Here is a 20526-nt window from a genome sequence, read left to right on the forward strand (position 1 = left end):
CCACTACCTCCACTGAAAGTCATCTACCATACTCCTGTTCCTTTAAAAGGTTCCCAAGCAACTCATGACCCCTTCTGGTCACAAACACCCTTTTTTTATTCACTGGCCTGGTAGCTCCTTTAGCTTGATATCCTGACTGAATAAATCCAACATGGCTAGCAATTTAAAACAAAGTTACACAAAATTAATTACAAACCTACAAAAAACTTCATCTGATTAATCAACCTATGGTTACAGACGTCACCTTTAAGCTCTATGAGCTTACCTGGAACTTGTAGCCCTCTCTACAGATACAGCAGGTCAGTCCTGGCTCCTCAATCAGCTCCTCCATCTGTTTCAAAAGTGCTGTCTTGGTCACCACTTGGCCCTTTTCATTTGTCTGGGATACAAACCACAAACATAATTAACAATGGAAGTGTCAGAGAAAAACTTACCTGTACTATGCACGAAAAGTCAATGAGCAAACAAAACCTCATTTTCTTAAGATGTAATAGAGACTAAGAGACTCTTGGTAGGTCAACTTGAAGAAAACAGGAGCCCTGTCTTTTAAGTATCTTGCAGCAGGTTGAATTACGAGTGGTTAATCTCTAAATTAAAGAGGGATTTAGACTGTTGGGACCATTTCCACTTTTCATCATGACTATGAAGATGAATTTACTCACCTTACCTGTGGAGATTCCAAGTGGGTAAAATGGTGCTTACAAATGAACCCTTTTTGATACATCTGGAAACGGAAACACAATCCACCCCAGATCTCCTCTATGTTGTTCTATCAAAGGAAAGACTAGTAATGCCACTCCATCTTGATTACTACAGAGCTGTGGGCGATGCTGGAGGGGCGGCAGCCTCAATAGATGACAATTTGGGCATGGTTAGAGCAGGAGATGGAGGGCCCCCAACCACTATACCCAGCTGACTCTGAGTTTGGGATACAGGGCGGCGTCAGCTTATATGGGAACAAAAGCATTTCTATAAGCAGTTGGAAATAGGTTACACACATTCAGTATTTGAAAAATGGGAAGCTGATGGTCTTTGTTTAATGGCCCAATTAGTAGATACTGAGACCTTAAAAAGAATGATTTCCTAGGCTACATGAAACTATGTCATTACATTCCAACACAAGTGTGTCTTTCAACAGCTGCTTTGCATAGCCAAACCCCCAACTCCCACTACTATCGAAATACTTACCGTCATTCCCAGCGTGCCTAGTGCTTTCTGCCTCATCGCCATGGCCATGCGCTTCTTCTCAGCTCGGGTCTCTCTTCGTGCTGCATCAATCTTCCTGTTGACCTCTAAGTGTTCTCTAAGTGCCTCGAGTAGATTCTCTGCCAATGTTCCAATCCCTTCATCGCTCGATACTTGCTCCAGTTTGTGCAAGTTCGTAATTGAATCTGTACCGATGAGTACCTGTGACAATATGCAGAATGCCTCCTAGTGACAAATATTCAAATAGTGTAACAAGCAGAACACGCGTGTAATTCCAAAGAAAACCAGGACTATAATCTGTAAAGTAACCATGACATTTAGCCTTCATGGATTCACACTGATGAGTTGTGTGGCCTTCCATGTACTTGAGACATTTTCATATACTAAGCACAATTAAAGACTTCCTTTCAGACCGGCACTGCCACAGGCCTTTTAAAAAACAAACAAACAATCACCAGACCCCACAGGCTCTCAAAGCCTTAGTGTGGCGAGGCGTACGGCTGAAGGAACACTAATTACAATTTGGGGAGGTGGGGGAAATGGGGAGAGTGACTTGCCTTTCAAGTGTGGCACCCCCGAGGTCAGATGAACCCCTGAAAGGGTTCCCCCAAGCTGTGTCCAGACAGCAAAAGGGGCAAGAAAGATTCCCTAACAGGTCCTGACAAACCTCAGCATAGACTGCACAAGCTTACCACTCCACCTGCTGGAGACTGAGAAAAGACTGCACAGCCCACTTGTACTGTAGCCAAAAGCCAATGTCTCAGTCTCCACCTGCTGTCAGAGGAGCGTAAACCCATTCGTTTCTGTGCCAGTCTGGAGGGACGCTAAAGAACAGATCATTTTCAGTTGCAAGTATATTTGAATGGAATAAGCTGCCAAAAGAACTTAAATGACGTTTTAAGAAGGTATTTTTTTAAATGAGCCATTGGTTGTTTAGCTCTAGACTAGTTTTAAAAGCTCATAAAAAGGTGATACAGGAGATGGTATCTCTGGTTACATTATTGGTTCATCTTAAAAGCTGATACACTGATTTTTCCCCAAGAAATGACTGTTGTAGTTGTACTGAATTAACATTTTGTTTTCTTATTATGTTTGTAGACTTGAACTGAGGATATTTTATTTGCAAAGTAAACAAAGATGTGAAAATGATTCAAAGCACCTCTCCTAATTCTAGTTGTTTGGCATGTTGTAAATTTATATTCATAGTTTTCTAAGATAGTCTAGTAGGACACTATAAAAATACATACATACAAAGAAAGTATGTCTAACACTTGAGAACAATCATGTTAGATATCCCAAAACAATGACTACATATAAAGTGCCGTTGGTTGCTGGAAGTCAGCTATTGACTAATTCAGAAAGCAAGCAAAGTAGTCACCTGTGTGGGCGGATGCTGTGTGGCCAGACCTCGAAGCAATCTTAGGATATAAGGGAGAGCAGGACGAGACAAAAACTTCTTCCAAACATCAGCATCCAAACTAAAAAAAGGACAGCCAAAAAAAGTCCAGGTCATTACAGAACTACAGTTGCAAGGGAAGAATTCAAACACATAAAAGCTGTCTTCCTGCTGCTCATACAATGCACTTTCTGCCTACAATATTCCCTACATCAATGCCTCTCAAGACAAGGGGGCTGGAGATCATTCCACAAGTGCAGTGTGGCCCTCGACGCCCAAGTACTCTGGACATCGGTAAAACAGTATGGAGACGGCCTGCTGCGTTATGAAGTTAAGGTGATGGCACCAGTATAACAGAAGGGGAGCAGTCCTCTCAGCACTGTCACCAATGTCCCAGAGATCCCAACACCATGCATCGAAAGGGACCAATGCCGATGCTTCTTGGCCTTAGCCTAATATCAAAATCCCTTGGTGCCAAGGAAGACATCATCAAATCGGGGGTTGATGCAGATTGGTCCTGGGGCCTACTATCGGCAACCAATGGAGATCTCTTTGATGCTGGTGCATGCCCAGTGTCGGATGGCACTCTGGCAGCCACTGGGGTCAATGCTTCCAATGCTAATGGACTGTATTTCAGGCCTTCTGTGTGCTTTTTCTGCCCCAGGCACCCTACACACCAATTGTGCAGATCTGTGCCCAATATCACCCAATTGCTCTTGATGTATCGCTTGAAGCCATTGGGGGTCTTCTGGGACATGGCAGAAACTATCAAAGCAAAGGGGGACTTACCTCAAGCTCACGCTCTGTCCTAAGAGGACCTTGTGAGCCACAAAAATATAAAGAAAACTTGAAAATGCTTTTAAAAAAAAAAAAAGCACTAGGAAGGGGAGAAATAAAATAGCTGCTTGGTAAGGCACAAAAATGAGTTTTCATAAGCACTGATTGAGAAATCATTCAAATGCAACATCCCAGGGTCATAGAAAATACCGTATACATAAGTGGGTTCCACTGCCAAAGCCTCTTAAAGCTATAATGCGCTGGGCTCCGTCAGGAAGGATTCAATCTGTCCTGCTTGCCCTCGGAGAAAAGTTTGTTGCTTTGTGCGAAATGACAACACATTTGTTTTATTACACTATTGCGCTCTAAGGAAGTGGATGTGCAGCCGCATAAGCATAAGGTCGGAAGTGGATATTTAAGATGCTAGTTTTTACGCAAGGGCCTTGTGAACCATTGTGCCAGCTGTTAATGTTCATTGCCACTACGTTGTCATCCAGGCAAGAAAAACGGTGACGGAATTCAAAAAAGTGTGGGATAAATACAAAGTATCTCTAATTAGAAAAGAAATAGTAAAACTTGAAGCACTAAGGCTGGAACTGGGGAGGGCATAAATGGGAATTGGACAAATGATGAGATGGTTGAGAGCAACTACAGTAGTTGAAACCTGAGGACAGTAATGGGTCGACTTTACTGTCTGTGGCCTAGAAAAAAGAATTTATAATGTGTGCAACTACTGGACGAACCATCTGCTGTCATTTACCATGTTACTCTGTTTATGCTGGTTTCAGGGTTATCAGATTGTGGATATGATTTGGATGGACGGCGTGAAGGATGGCTCTCATGCAGCTGCAGTAGCTTACAAGACTCCCTCCTCCCCCTCTGCTTTCTGGTGTCTTCTTCTTATTCTGCAGTGCTGGTTTTATTCCCAAATCCTCCGAATCTGCTCAAAGCTAAGATGTGTCAGACTGTGCATTAGGGTGTGATTTGGTAGCTGGCGTAAGGGATTTGTGAAAACTTACCTTTCTGGTACAGGACTAGGAGACAAGAGTGGAAAGGGAATAAACCTGAGTTCTTGGCTTACTTTTTAGCGCTGGGGATATGTTTTTTCATGTAGTCCAGAGCATTCTGAGTGATTCCTTTCTGCAGGATGAGGTCTTTTAACTGGTGACCATTACTGTTGTTTTTTATACCAGCTGCTATTTTGCAGAAACAGTCAAGGAAGACTTTATCATCTGCACTGTGCTCATCATCGTATCTGAAAAGGAAAGAGACAGACATTTTACCTTAATATGGCCATTGCATTGTGCTAGAGTTGGGCCAATTTGGCTATTGTCCACTGCATCAAATAATTATGGTTGCTAGGTTAGGGGAAAAAGAAGATAATAAAAAAGCTGTTTTGACTCTGGCTTGGTTATGTATGATTTCTTCCATTTTAGTCCAATAAAAAAAGGCTTGACTTGAGTTTCCTTTATTCAGTTTTTATTCCCATTTATTCCAGGAACAGGCCTACGATCCCTGAAAAATAAAAACTGGAGTGTGCATGCCTGTGCAAACGAGGGGGGCCAAAAAGCTTTCTTTGGATGAAAGGTAAAGGGGAAACACAGAGACCATTTTCTTCAGACACAGCTGAAAGATTTAAAGTAAGGCATGCAACAACAGGCGTCTTGAAAAAAATTCCTGACGTTTGCAAATCTAATGAATGTTCTTGATGACAAGGTTTCAATGAACCAGGTAAACGTACTGAGAATCCACGGGGTATGTACAAGTCAGCACTTACTTATCAAAGTTGCAGTATGGTTTGAACCGATCCACCAAGATCTGCATTTTCTCCATTTCCCCAAAGGACAGGTATGGGATGATTCGCAGCAGACCCTGGAGGACACTGAGATTAGAGCGTACAAAAGTGCTATTTATCTGGTCCAGGAGCATCACCAACTGGTCCTTGTCACCTGTCAGGAGCAGATTCCCCTAAAATTGAAGGAGAAGCACATGGAAGAGTTTGTCTTTCTTAGTCTTTACAGACGATATTTAGTCAATATGCCAAGAAAGTAAAACATTTCTAAGCTTGCAAATAAGACAAAAGCAGCACAGCAGGAGCAGATGACAGCAAGAAAGGACCACCTTCCATGTCTACCTGTTCTTCCCTTCAACACTGACCCAGAGCCTGTCTGAGATGTGAATGATCTTTTCTAGTTGCATTTTCCAATAGCAATATGAGGTGGGTACAGGTAATGCAATTGTCTCAGCAGGGTTTAAAACCTGACTTCCCTGGTTTCAGTCCACAATATCAAATCTGTAGATTACAGCTGGTGCAAAATACCACTGTCAAATTAATTGGCAGTGCTTCTTAATTTCTTATAAAAGAACACTGTTGGGCCTGTCATATCCCATATTCTGGCCTTCCATCCTTTCTTTACGGTTTTCTCATTCCATATCTTCCAGCTTGGACTCTTTGTACATTCTTCATGTTTCAGTGTTATTGCACCTACTCTGTGGAACTCCCTTCCCCTTAACTTGCGCTCAGAGCCACCATTTATTAGATTTAAATCTTTCTCAGAACACACCTTTTCAAACACCTTAACCCCTCCACATCTCATTTATGCACTTCATCCCCCCTACCAGATGCAAGACTTTTAAACAGCATTCCCTGGATCTGGAGGGTTTCTGTCTAGAGCACAGCATCTCCAAATAACGCGCTTATGTTAAGCTTACTCCTTGGAGGTGAAGTCAGTGGCTGATCCTCAGATGGGCAGTGGATTTGGATTTTTCTTCACTACCATAATGGTATTACAGCACAAGACAGATCACACCAGCAGAAGCTTATTTTCCATTAAATCTCTTTTAGAACACAGTCAGCACTGGCCTGTGAGACACCCGTAGGGTCCTGAAGCTTAGTTCCCCACCAACCCCCAACTCTTTCCAAGAACACAGGATGTGGCAATGGAAGTGAGTTGGAGGATACGACATCTGCTTTTTAGATGGAGAAAGAACAGATCTGGGATATGCGGAAACCATTAATCAAGATGGGAAGAACAATAGATTTGTCATCATCTCCTCTCTTCAGCTATATTTATCTTTTGGTTAACTGCCTAGATGGGATTACTGATGTCTAGTATATCTTCTCTACAAGTTCAAAGAGCTGTGAAGAAATAGCCAGAGTCTTCCAGATCTCCACTCACCTTATCCTCACTTAAAGGTTCAGCATTGGACTCGTCCAGTAGAATCTCCATAATACTCAGTACCTGCTCGGCTATTGCAGCTCCTCCACTGTCCTTGCTTTCCTGCTCAGCCACTAGAGCCTATTCAGAAAAACAAAACTGCAGCTAAACCCAGCTGTCTTGCTTTCTCTGCGTCTCTGCTTAAACCAGTGTATTACAAACTGTGTGCTGTGAGATGCCAGGCAGGAGGAGAGGCACAGCCGGCACCAGCGCCTCTTCCCTTCTCGTCTCCCACTGGAGGCTCAGGGTCCCGTCTGCAGGGCCTTCACACATGCGTGCACTGCCCGACCGCATTTAGTGTGGCACGGCTTTGCAAAGTTTGCAAGACACTGGCTTAAACCAACACAAACTCTTCCACCCAAGTCCATGACACTATTGGAAAAATACTTTCTATGATTTATTTCAATTTGTTGATTGTCAGTCTTTTCTGAATAATTTTTAGCAGTCAGCACACTGGGTTGAAAATTTCCACATTGATTGCAAGATCTTTTCCTTGGGTGCTTCACCCAACTAAGAACCCAGCATTGTGTATTGATTTATTGTTCTAGACCGTTCTCCCAGGAGAGCTTGGAACATGAATTTATTCAGGTACCGAAGCATTTTTTCCTGTCTGTCCTGGTGGGCTCATAATCTATCTAATGTATCTGGGGCAATGGGGGTATTAAGCGACTTTCCCAGGGTCACAGGGAGCAGCATGGGATTAAACCCACAACGCCACACTCTCCCCTTAGTTGGTATTCTTCCACATTAAATTTCATATGCTATTGGAATGCCTGGTCTTCCAATTTGTCATTCATCTTTTTACAACATTCAGGCCTCTCATGTTTTACCACTAGTCTGTCTCAAAGTATAGATTAAAAACTGCCATTTTTTCTTAGAATCATAGCAGAGAGGCCTAAAATGTGACCTCCCCAAAAGGCACTACAGAAATGTTTACTGCTTTATTTTTACCAGTGATACAAACTACATGTTCCAGAAATAAATCCCTCTTCAAAGCAGCAAACAGTGATCCATATACAACTTCCCCTATGAGATATATAGTACCATTAACACAGGCCTTTCTAACAAACCATACCACGCAGTTTCTTATATCCCACAGGGAATCCTTGCGGCTTATCGGATATTACAGTTAAGACTCAGATTCTAAGTAGGGGTAGGGTAGAGATCTGTCTTCCGAAGAAATAAGAGGAGGGGTAGCCTAGTCCAGACTCAAATACTTTTTTCTCATTTAACATGTTCACGTGAAGTCTTTTCCTTACCAAGTTCAGGGTGCCCAGCATAACATTTAAGGTATTCATCTCAGGTTTGACCAACTGCTGGCGGTTAATCTTGACTTTCACACAGTAACTAAACAGTTTTAACAGCACCTGCTGAGACAGAAAATATTCCACAATTATCCTGAAAATCTCCCCAATGAAACCTATTTTATTACTCTTCTTAATCAATAGCTCAGGATATGTTTTCCCCCCTCATGATTCTAAATTAAAACTGCTCCCCAAAGTGATGGCTTCCAGGCAGCTTGAGGCAACAAGAAATTATTTTTATTTCCAAATTGAACAATCATTTCCAAATCAGATGCATTGTGAGATAGACAAATGAGAAAAAACTCAGAAAATTCAAGTTTCTGACAATCCTGTTTGTTTAAATAATTTCAAGATATTTTAGTTTGACATTTATGGTCTGCATACAGGCAGATTATAGTACAATAAAAACATGACAATAACATCGTTTCATCCCTCCAAAAGATAAAGATGTTCAAACAGAACATCTTTATCTGCTTTTGAAAGGCCACATTATATTACTGTATATACTTGAATATAAACCTATCTGAAAATAAACTGAGGTAACCTTCCCCCCCCCAAAAAAAAGAGGGGAAAAAAGGTTGACTCAAATATAAAAGTGAACTTGTGACAGTCTAATAAGGTTACTGTGGGAACTCACCTCAGCCATTTTGAGTAGCGAGACTGCAAAGGGTATGAGTATAGGCGGATCGCTCTTACCCTGGCTCACCACTGGACCAGCAGAGTTGAAGGTAGGCCCAGGAAGAGGCCTGAGATGGGTCTATGTGTGAGAAATTCCCTAACCACTATTTGTCCTGTTTGTCTGTCTTAATTAGATTGTAAACTCTGTTGAACAGGGATTCTCTCTTATGCTGCGTAAGTCTAGCAGCGCTATAGAAATAAGTAGTAAGATTCAAATATAAACCAAGACCCCCATTTTTGGGCCCCCAAATCTAGGTTTATATTCGAATATATATAGTATTTTACAATACCCAGGAAATACAAGTAAAACCAAAAATTAAAGATTAGTACTTTATTTCATTGTTTGGAAAATTTTATTTAGCTCTAAAGCTGGAGATTAATTATACTCTACTGAACTAGAGACAAGACAACCCTCTGTTGTGATTCTGATAAACAGTGTTTGACATGAACAGAGTAATTCAAGCAAGTGTACGCATAATATTCTCCATCTCTGATAAAATTAAGAAAATATGGCACAGAAATATTAAGATCCTCTTTTACTAAGACGCGGTAGAGGTGTGTACCTTGGCGCAGAGCTCATAGGAATTGTTTGAGTGTCAGATCAGTGTCGGAGCATTTAGTGTTCCGGGCTGCGGTATAAACCTCTACCATGGCTTAGTAAAAGGGGGTGGGGGGTAAATAAGAATAAACACATCTAGATACTAAACATATAGAATTAGAGAGCTCAGGCACAGATATTAATATCCAAATGGGGGGGTGAGGTGAAAAGTGGTCAAGCTACAGACTTGAGTGGGGTTTGCACTCACCGTCAGAAGATGCCGGCCCTGTTTAAAGTCCTTGATTCCAGCCAAGCGGTTCAGCATGCAATCCAGACCGCCACACTGTGCCATCACTCCCGCCATTTTGTACACTTCTTCCTCATCTTCCTCTTCATCTACAAAGAGAAAAGAAAATGCTGCCACATTAAAAACACAAACAATTAACAAAACAGGGTGTTTACAGTCATAGGATAGAAACCAAATAATGATGAACTAACATGGGCTATGTTTTGGCCCAAAAATGCCTTCCTCAAGGGTCCTGTAGGGTCCTTGGCTGTCTTAAATATAAAACCATAAGCCTCTTAAAGTCTGAACTTTAGCACAATGCATCATATTTTGGTTTTGAGACTTACTATTCTGGTATTAGAGATTTGTATCCTGCCATATCCCCACAAAATGGCTTCAGAGTGGTTCACAACAAGATAAGAAGTTATATCCTTCCAAACAGCAGAGAAAGAAAATCATACTTAATTATTTAACAAATAGGTCGGTTTTAAGAAAAGCCATATAGGAAGGAATTTCTAAAGGTAATAATAACAACAGCTTATATACTGCAGGACCGTGAAGTTCTATGCTACAAATTGAGTAGAATTAACAAAGTGATTAACAGCCTGGTAAGAGCAAACGAGCCTCATCTCATCCTTTAGATTTTATCATCCCACATATATCACTCTACAACATGTCTTCTCATTGCAGCTTAACTGCCAAACTTCTAATTTTTGTAGATTGCTTTTTATGCATTTCACGCTCCGTTCGGTTGGTGTCATCTGCAAAAGTGCAAACTTTTTTTTTCTATCCCTTTAGTAATATTGCTCACAAATACAGAACTGTCCAGTACCCCCTCCCCCTTCTTTCTTTTCAGCAAATTCCATTTACCATCACCCTCTGCTGTCTATCAGTCAATCAATTTCTCATCCAGTTCACCACCTCCGTTACCATCCTCAGGCCACTCGGCTTATTTGAGAGACTCCTATGAGGAACAGTATCAAAGGCTCTGCTGACACTTACATACACCTTGATCCAGTTAAAGAAATCAGATTTTTCTTGTAGAAAACTGACTATCCTTTCCTCCAGCAGCATCTCCATTCCATTTGACACCATCAACATAAGGCTCACCAGAATGAGTTTCCCACCTCTTCTCTCTTACTGCCTTTGCGAAGGGCCATGTCTGCTCAGTGCGCAGCAGCAACCAAGAAAACAAATAGTATATTACGAAGTACTAGGAAAGGAATAAAGAGTAAACCAGATGATAATGCCATGATCTCTCAAACACTGTGAGCAACTCTAGTCATCATGTCTTAAGAACTGAGCGGCACACAATGAAGTTATTAAGGAAGCAGTGTAGCAAGCTTTAAAAAAGGTTTAGAGAAGATCCTGGAAAGAGAATCCAAAAACCAGTAATAAGATAGACTTAGGGAAAATCCACTGTTTGTCCCTTGGATAAGCAGCATGGAATCTCTTTAGTCTTTTGGGATCCTGCCAGGCGACATCCTGGGTTTGATGGACATTCCGTTTCTCCCAAAACAGCAATGCTTATGTAATCCTCTGGCACTTCTGTTGTCTTCATGGATCTATTAAACTCATCCTTCTAAGCTCAAGCCTGCCTCAGCATAAATAAGAACTCCAAATTGCCATACTGGGACAGATCCATCAAGCCCAGAATTTCCTCCATGGTTTGTACACTTGTAGCATCTTAAAAACCTAAGTTGGAACCATCCCATAAATTCCTTGATAAATCAACACTGCACTCTGAAAAATATTGGCAACCAATGAAATGATTTCAATCCAGGGGTAATATTTGCCACCTTAGATATGCTAAAAATTAGTCTGGCTGCTGCATTCTGAACTACCTGTAATGCCATAAAACACACCTGGGGCAAAAGAGAACCTCCACAGGCACCCAGGATCTGAATGGAGCATCGAGGATTTTTTTTGTTTGTTAGAAAGCAATCCAAATCCTAGCAACTAGGCCCCAGCCACCCAGCTGAGACAAAACAGGCTCACTGCGTCCACTACCTGCTGCAGACTGAGATATACTGGCTTGCTTACGGATGGCCCAGTGAAGTTATAGCGCTCTCAAGAAATCAGATGCCAACAGAGAAGAGCGAGGTCTCACGATAGCACAGTACCTCAAAAGCCAACAGGCACCCCAGCACAATCATCAGCTTGGAACAGTCCTTGAAGCAGCATGTGGCTAGAGTACTAGCCACATGCTGCTTCAAGGACTGTTCCAAGCTGATGATACATTGGCACATCTTGCAGGCAGTCAGCCGGTGCCCACGACTCTCCTCCAAGATCCTCCACTGGCAAAGTGACAGGTTCAGGGTCGCGGACGTTGACTTGATGACATCATGCATGCACGTGACACCATTGTGTCGACGTCCGCGCACTTCCAGAGGCCTTCCGGCCGGGGCACCGGGTTTAGTGTGCTGCCGCGCCAAAATTTTTCGGGACACTGGGCTAGAGTATTTATCCTTGGGAGGCTGTTTGTCCTTCAGTATAAAACCCCAAAGTTCTGTCTGCTAATTCTGTTTGAAGAATATTATGCAAAAGCTACCGTTACCTGTAGTGGAGTCAAGGGACTCTATAAACTCTTCAGTCGCATCTCCCAGGAGTCCTCGCATACGATAAATAATCCTCATAGGTTCACCCTGTGTAAGCAACAGCACACAAGGAAGGACAGCATCAGGGGAAGCTTTATTCTGCTCTGAGAGATTCTCATACTCTCTTAGGCAAAATTTTGCATCTTAGTTTGATTTAGAAAAGTATTCCGGAAACTTCAGAATTGTCAATTTAGATTTAAATGGTTAAGAGAACTTTGAGTTAGGAAGGTACCCCAGCTCATTTCTTTATTACAGATTATATTTGGGCCAGTGGCCCCCTCTCAGACTTATTGCAGGCTGCCGCCAGGCTCTGCACCCTGCCCCCCTCCTTGCCCTGTCTGTCGTACCTGCTCTGCCGATCCCTAGTGGTCCAGAGGTGCAGCAGGCAGGAGCGAGCTTTCCGCACTCCTGCCCTGCTGCTAACTCAAATTTGTGGGAGCCAGTCAGGAAGCCGCTTAGCGCCAAGCAGTAGTGCCAAATCGCACTCCTGCTCTGTGCCGCTCAGTGGCTGAAGAGGCAAGAGCGTGGAAAGCTCACTCCTGCCTGCTGCACCTCTGGACCACCAGGGAACAGCAGATGAGGTATGATGGACAGGGCAGGGGGGGATAGGGTGCAGAGCCTGGGGAGGGAGGAAAGGGAGATGGGTGCAGAGCCTGACAGGAGGGAGGGGAGGGGAGGGGGCCTGGTACAGTGCCTGGCAGGGGAGGAAGGGGGCTGGGCAGAGCCTGACGAGGGAGGGAGGGAGGGAGGGAAGGAGGCTGGGTGCAGAGTCTGGCAGGGAGGGGGCTGGGTACAGAGCCTGACAGGGGATGGAGGGAAGGGGGCTGGGTGCAGAGCCTGACGGAGGGGAGGAGGCGTTGGACGCAGATCCTGAGAGGGCAGGGCACTTGAATATTAAGCCGCCTGACTCATATTCGAGTCAACCATTTTTCCTCCTTTTGGGGGGAAAAATGGGGGGTTTCAACATTTTCGGATCGACTTATATTGAGTATATACGGTACTTGTGACCTATTTTGGCCACCGTTAAGATGAGATACTGGGCTAGATGGACCATTGGTCTGACCTACTAAGGTTATTCTTATCTTCTTAAGTCATTTTTTACAATTATCCCATATTTACAAAAGATGAATTCCTCGTGGTTCAGAAGATTCAAAGATACTTACCTCATTAGTTGGACACCAAACCTTCTTATACACTTCAGCCACAGGAAGGTCCAAGCTGATAATCTTATTATTCACAAGAAGCTGGAAAGAAACAGTTTAAACACTCATTCTTCATCTCTGACTTAAACAATGCAGAATTATATCATACTATACAATTCACTTCCTCCTCCCACATGTGGACCACTGCCATAATTTCTCTCTTTCACATGTCCTACTAATTTAGGCCTTTGTTACCACCTCTCCGTGAGCCTAACATTCTTGATTATGATTGAATTTCCATTCTGCCGTTTACTTTAACTCCTCAATAGTGAGATTAACCAGCCACAGGAGTTGTGACATAGATCTAATACTCCATGACTTCTCTCCTTTCCCTCCAATTCTCTTCATCCTCAGGCACCAGCAGCTTAGCTACAATTCCATGGATTCTCTTTCCCTGTCTCTAACTACTCAGACTGTCATGCCTCAGCCTAAATTTTGAATATTAATTTCAAAGTGACTTGCTGAGGGTGGGGGGGAGGGGCAGTTACGTGCAAGATTTGTCTTTTTTAATTTATTACACATTTCCACACTTCCCCCTCCCCCCGATGAAATAGCATCAACTCTTCACTCTTAGTAATTTTTCTTGAATATAGCATTGGTGTATAGAGCATGGACTACAAAGGAAAAATTAGATCTTACCTGCTAATTTGCTTTTGTTTAGTTCCAGACCAACACAGATGGGCATTATGCACTCTTACCAATAGATGGAGACTGAGAACTACTGAGCTTCAATTCAACCTATAAGTGGTCTGTGCAGCCTGTTTTCAAACTCAGCAGATGGTAACTGATGTAAGCTATGTAGTCTCTCCCTAACAAAATTGTTTAAGGTTTCGTGGTTTTTTTTTTTGGGGGGGTGTTTCTATTGTTCTTTTCATTGACAGTGTTAGGAAGAAAAAAAAGGAAAAGAAAATCTATTTCTTTGTTACCTGCCTAGTGGATTGGGGTTGAGGCCCTTGGGGGTCTCTCTCCCCCTTCCCCCTCCTGTTCTCTGTCTCCATCTGCTGGTAGGAGTGCTCAATACCCATTTGTGTCAGTCTAGTGGAGCCCTACGGAATTACTTTTAAGAAAACAGAGGTTGAGATTGTTAATCTTAGAGCTGATGTCAAACCTTTAAGTGAAGTTTGATTGGGCCCATAGAATATAGCAGGGCTTCCCAAACTTGGCTCAGTCCTCAGGGGGGGGGGCTGCATGCTTTCGGTTGCCACAGAAAAATTGCTAAGCACTGTAGCAGAGTATTTTGAAGAACTCAAGGTGGCAAAATAATATGACACGGTGGTAGGATGCAAGATTGCTTAATGAGGGGCAAAGCGAGAAGAAAGAAGACCTCACTTGGAGTAGTGTGTTCAGTTTTAGAAGCTATATCTCACTAAAGTCAGGCAACCAAGATGTAAGAGTTCTTCATTAGAAGACATATTAGAAGAGACTGGAGGTGCTAAATACATCTACCCTAAAGAAGAAATATGAAACAAATCATTAAATACTCAAAAGAAATTACTGAATGAATCTTTTCCAAACAAAGAGAAGCTTGAGAACTAAGAAGTTAAAGGGTGGTAGATTAAACATCAAGACATTTTTTCCACAGAAAGGATAGAGGATGCTTGGAATACTCTCCTGAAAGAGGTTGAAGAAGCAAAACCAGTACAGGAATTTAAAAAAAGGAGAGGAATATACACAGTGGAAAGAAGATGGAAACCAAGCATAAAGCACGAGAGCTCTAAAAATTCAAGGGGAACGTAAGTGGAAGTGTACTGCAGCTACAACCACATCAACCTTCCTGGGCAGACCTGATTAGCCTGTGGGTCTTTCTCTGCCATAATTTTCTACATTATCATAAGTTTACTAAATAAAAGGAGGTTCTCAAGCGAGTTTCAGCTTCAGGGGGGACATGATCGAGACGTTCAAGTATCTCACGGGCCGCATCGTAGCGGAAGAAGATATCTTCTTTTTCAAGGGACCCACGGCAACAAGAGGGCATCTGTGGAAAATCAGAGGCGGGAAACTACGAGGTGACACCAGGAAATTCTTTTTCACTGAAAAGGTGGTTGATCGCTGGAATAGTCTTCCACTGCAGGTGATTGAGGCCAACAGCATGCCTGATTTTAAGGCCTGATGGGATCGACACGTGGGCTCTATTCACTAGGCAAAGGTAGGGGAGGGTCATTAGGGTGGGCAGACTAGATGGGCCGTGGCCCTTATCTGCCGTCTATTTCTATGTTTCTATGTTTAATCAGAGGATTTGGCAGTGGAAAGATGACGAAAGAAAGGAGAATGGGAAGAGATGTGGAGAAAGGATGGGCGACTGTGTCAAAGGAAAAGGAAGGTGCAGAGAAAGTGGGAAAATACACTCTCCTGCCTTATTCAGCCGTTTTGTTTTTAGATGCCCGGTATATATAACTTTTATTATCCACCAGAGACTGTGCACCAACACATGGTCTTACCCAAGAACCCTCATTAGAACAAACAGTGACTCAATGGAAAACGAGAATGTCTGGCCAGGTTCCAAAAATACTGAAACAAAGCCATCAAAGTAAGTCAGTCATGGAAAAGACTTATTCCTGCCTAGCAGCAGCCAAAACCTAAAAAAATGATGGGAGGTAAGAAGAGAAGAAAAAGAAGAAGAAAGAGGCCTTTTCAGTATTTTATCATCTTCAAGAGTAAGATGCAATACAGTAAACCTCCTGGAAGATGACACGGAATCCTTGATAGAAACCGAAGGTGGAATGAAAGGCAGATTCTGAGGTTCAGGTTCTAATGATGTTTGAAAGAGCATCACATTTCTTTGGTTTGTTTTCACAAATAGAAGAAAATGGATGCCTGATTTTAAGGCCAAATGGGATCGACACGTGGGCTCTATTCACTAGGCAAAGGTAGGGGAGGGTCATTAGGGTGGGCAGACTAGATGGGCCGTGGCCCTTATCTGCCGTCTATTTCTATGTTTCTATGTTTAATCAGAGGATTTGGCAGTGGAAAGATGACGAAAGAAAGGAGAATGGGAAGAGATGTGGAGAAAGGATGGGCGACTGTGTCAAAGGAAAAGGAAGGTGCAGAGAAAGTGGGAAAATACACTCTCCTGCCTTATTCAGCCGTTTTGTTTTTAGATGCCCGGTATATATAACTTTTATTATCCAACAGAGACTGTGCACCAACACATGGTCTTACCCAAGAACCCTCATTAGAACAAACAGTGACTCAATGGAAAACGAGAATGTCTGGCCAGGTTCCAAAAATACTGAAACAAAGCCATCAAAGTAAGTCAGTCATGGAAAAGACTTATTCCTGCCTAGCAGCAGCCAAAACCTAAAAAAATGATGGGAGGTAAGAAGAGAAGAAAAAGAAGAAGAAAGAGGCCTTTTCAGTATTTTATCATCTTCAAGAGTAAGATGCAATACAGTAAACCTCCTGGAAGATGACACGGAATCCTTGATAGAAACCGAAGGTGGAATGAAAGGCAGATTCTGAGGTTCAGGTTCTAATGATGTTTGAAAGAGCATCACATTTCTTTGGTTTGTTTTCACAAATAGAAGAAAATGGATGCTATTTATGAAGCTGGGCTTCCTCTTAGTCATGAGAAGAGCTAGCTGAGACTCGGGGAAGCCAGAATTCAAATCCTGTTTCTTCTACTGAACTGTCGGCCAAGTCTCTTCCCTGAAGAAGCCCTTTCTGGAATCGTCAATCGCTCCTCCTAAACTTACTTGCTCCACTTCATCACTGACGCTGACCCATTCTGCTTCTATTCCTTTCTCTCCTCTCTTCTACCTTCCAAAGTATTTAGATCAATGCTGTCTTGTTAAAATGTTTATTTTATTTTTATTTTTCCTCTAACTCTACGTTTCACTTCTCTATTACCCTCCAGGTACTTTAGTTAGATTGTGAGCCTTCGGGACAGTAAGGGAATTTTCCAAGTACCTTTCTTATTTCTAATCTTAATGTATATTTTCTGTAAACCGCTTAGAACCTAACGGATGTAGCGGTATATAAGAAATAAATTACATTACATTACTTCCTGTAACTGCGGGCAACTATGTTGTCTCTGTCTTTCAAAATAACTGAATTATGGATCAATATTCTTCTGTGGTTGAGAGATCTAGGCACTCTTCAAATCTTTCGTGAACATCTAAAAACTTGGTTATTTTCCAAATTGTAAATCTTTTTCTCCTCCATTTTTCTTTACTGTAAATCGAGTCGAGCTTTATTTTTGTAGAGAAGACACGGTCTATAAACTTAAGTTTTGGTTTAGTTACTTGACCCTCTCCTGCCTCAGATTCTAAGCCCTGTAAAGAGAAGGAAAATATCTACATAATCAGAAAAGCAATTCCCCAGCATTCTGCTAGATCAGTTTTTTCTTGACTTTCTCATCTCCCTTGCCTGCCTCTAGTGTGTCTTTTGCTTCATGTTCCTTACCTCCATCCCACTATCATCTTCCAGCAGTGCTACCAAGTCGCAGTCCTGACAAATCTTGTTCTTAATGTCTCTCATAAGGGGACCAATGCCTGGTTCATTGCTGCTGTATGGATTTCCCGGCATCCGTCCCTGCAAAAAATCTTCCTGCTGAGGATCCTTCTCCAGTGTTACAAAGAACTCTGTCACCTCGTTTTCCTCCTACAAAAAGCAAGACATGTGAAGCATCAACTTAGTGATTCATGCAGGAAAGATCATTTTTAAAAACTTACCTTGTTGCAAAAGGGAAGCAAGCAATATATTGAAATTACTGCACATGCTTATGCACCTACTGGGAAGTACCTCTCGCAATGGTTGATCAAACCAGGGACTTTGTACCAATGGGCTTCTATGGGAATTTGTAATGCGACATGTGGATATCAAGAGAGCTTCTATAATGTTCCTTTTTCTTTTAATGTGAACATGAGTGCTGCAAAGTCTCCAAAGCATGTCAGAGATTAATACTGTAAAGGGTTTTTTTTTTGCATTTATTCGGAACCATTAAAAAGGAACTTTTCAAATGAATAGCAAAGATTCTTAACTGCAACAGGTGTTCTCCAAGGACAACAGGCAATTATTCTCGTATGTGGATGATGTCATCTGCAGAGCCAGGTACAATGCCCATACCACGTGCGTGCAGGTGCCTTCCAGCCCGAAGTCGGCTTGCGGAACCACCAGTTCAGTAACAAAGCTAAGAAACCAACTAGGAGAGGAGCGTGGCTTGTAATAATATATGCAAATACCTGACTTAAGACCCTAACTGCCTAAGTCATAGCATACTCTAATTGCTTAAGGTTGCCTTGCCACATAACTTATTTTCTGTTTAATGTTCTCTTGTCTTATGTTTGTCTAAGTAGTCAAATATCTTCAGTATTACTGTTAGTTAGTTTTGGAGCCCACAACAGGTTACAAAGTGGCTTTGAGACTCAAAGGTGAAGGGCAGGAATATGAAGAAGCTGATAAAAGATAAGGCTGAATTGCTTAACAAATATTTCTGTTCTATGTTCACAGCTGAAGCACTGGAAACAGGACCACAGAAAACAAAAACAAATAGGGCTGGAGACTCTTGAGGAGATTGCTAAATTAAAGATGGTGTACATCTGAAGTTCTGGTGGCTCTGCTGGCTGACTTTTTCAATGCTTCTCTTGAGTCCGGATTGGAGAAGGACAGATTTTATTTTAATTTAATTCTTATATACCGCTAATAACCGTGAGGTTTCTAAGCAGTTTACAAAAATGATGCATTAAAGATACAATAAGTTAAATCTAAATTAATAAGATAGGTACTTGGAAATTCCCTAACTGTCCCAAAGGCTCACAATCTAACTAAAGTACCTGAAGAAACAGTATGAAAAATAAAATAAAAAGACAGAGGTAGAAATGAAATATTCCAACAAGTAATGAATAAATAATTTAAAGATAGAATTAAAATAATAATTAAAGTAAACAAAATAGAGATAAAAATAAGCATAGAGAGAAACAGAAACACACTCCAAAAAAGCATCAAGATCTTTGACTTGTAATTATTATGATCATTTAACACCAGATCTTAAATGCCTTTCCGGAATACATCATATCCCTATCCCTCTCCAGACCCACCCCAATTCACTTCAACCATCATTCCCATTCTATTCTTAAACTGCCGTCAACCCCAGTTCCGATGGCTATCATCTGGGTCCCGAGTTTCCTCCAAGAACAGGCGAGATCCTCAGAGGTAGACCCTTCGGAATGGGGGAGGAGTGAAGATGGTGTCGGGTACCGTTGGTTTGCAGCTCTCCTCTGTCGGCTCTCCCCTGCTGGAACTGGGGAGGGGTGTAGATGATGCTAGGTGCCCTGCTGGAAAGGGCTCCCGATCTGGCCACTAATGAAACTGGCAGTTGGTGCCGAGCACCGTCAGCGCTGCTCCTCCTGTAGTTCTCTCCCCTGCTGAAACGGGGGAAGGGAGTAGATGATGCTAGGTGCCCTGCTGGAAAGGGCTCCCGATCTGGCCCTCTCCACAAAAGTGGAAGTAAGGAAGAACTAGGGAACTACAGACTAGTAAGTCTGACTTCTGTGGTAAGTAAATTAATAGAAACTCTTTTAAAACAGAGAATAGTGCAGTTTCTGGAATCCAGTGGATCACAGGACCCATGGCAACATGGATTCACTAGAGGTACATCTTGTTAGACAAATTTGATCAATTTCTTTGACTTGGTGACCAAACACTTGGATAGAAAAAGAGAGAGAGAGAGAGTGTGTATTTATATTTTAGCAAAGTCTTTGATAGTGTTCCACACAGGCGTCAAAAAAACTGAGTGTCCTCAATATAGGCCCCAAAGTGACATACTGGGTCAGGAACTGGTTGAGTGGAAGGCGACAGAGGGTAGTGGTCAGTGGAAATCGCTCTGAGGAAAGGGATGTTACCATTGGTTTGCCTCAAGGTTCAGTTCTTGGGCCTGTTCTTAACTTTTTTGTAAGCGATATTGCTGAAGGGCTAACAGGTAAGATTTGCTTTTTTGCAGATGATACCAAAATCTACAATAGAGCAGAAACCCTGGATGGTATGGAAAACTTGAGGAAGGACCTTGTGAAGCTTGAGGAATGGTCTAAAATTTGGCAGCTAAGATTTAATGCTAAAAAATGCAAGGTCATGCATTTGGGCTGCAAAAACCCAAGGGAACGGTACAGGTTAGGGGTGATGCCATGTGATTGGGAATACAGAGTCAGGAGCAGAATTGTGGAAGTTTGTTGTTGTAGGGGGAAGCAAAGAGATCTATGTCTGGTGTCTCCCATTTGGAGAAAATCTAACATAAAACTGATGTGCTAAGAAACCCTTTCATGAGACTGAAGGACTCTGCTCAATTTGTCTGCCAAGACATTCTGCTTCACCGTTAAGTAAACTGCTCTGA

The 20526-nt window shown here is 42.3% G+C and overlaps 1 protein-coding gene across 10 annotated transcripts in view; it reads right to left on the minus strand.

Annotated features, from left to right (window-relative positions):
- Positions 1-20526, minus strand: part of UBR4 (ubiquitin protein ligase E3 component n-recognin 4) — a 283469-nt gene that overhangs the window by 28673 nt on the left and 234270 nt on the right. For 7 of the 10 annotated variants that reach the window (XM_033921741.1, XM_033921740.1, XM_033921739.1 and 4 more), the window contains 11 exons: positions 17604-17801; positions 13164-13244; positions 11961-12048; positions 9386-9513; positions 7857-7967; positions 6559-6678; positions 5157-5347; positions 4461-4634; positions 2585-2684; positions 1189-1407; positions 266-379 (listed from right to left, as the gene is read on the minus strand). In XM_033921741.1, coding sequence (XP_033777632.1) covers positions 266-379; positions 1189-1407; positions 2585-2684; positions 4461-4634; positions 5157-5347; positions 6559-6678; positions 7857-7967; positions 9386-9513; positions 11961-12048; positions 13164-13244; positions 17604-17801 — 1524 coding nt within the window. The remainder of the gene's footprint in view (positions 1-265; positions 380-1188; positions 1408-2584; positions 2685-4460; positions 4635-5156; positions 5348-6558; positions 6679-7856; positions 7968-9385; positions 9514-11960; positions 12049-13163; positions 13245-17603; positions 17802-20526) is intronic. The other 3 variants (XM_033921737.1, XM_033921746.1, XM_033921747.1) reach the window with 1 other exon arrangement.

Source organism: Geotrypetes seraphini, chromosome 15 (genome assembly GCF_902459505.1).
Source record: "Geotrypetes seraphini chromosome 15, aGeoSer1.1, whole genome shotgun sequence".
Classification (NCBI taxonomy): domain Eukaryota; kingdom Metazoa; phylum Chordata; class Amphibia; order Gymnophiona; family Dermophiidae; genus Geotrypetes; species Geotrypetes seraphini.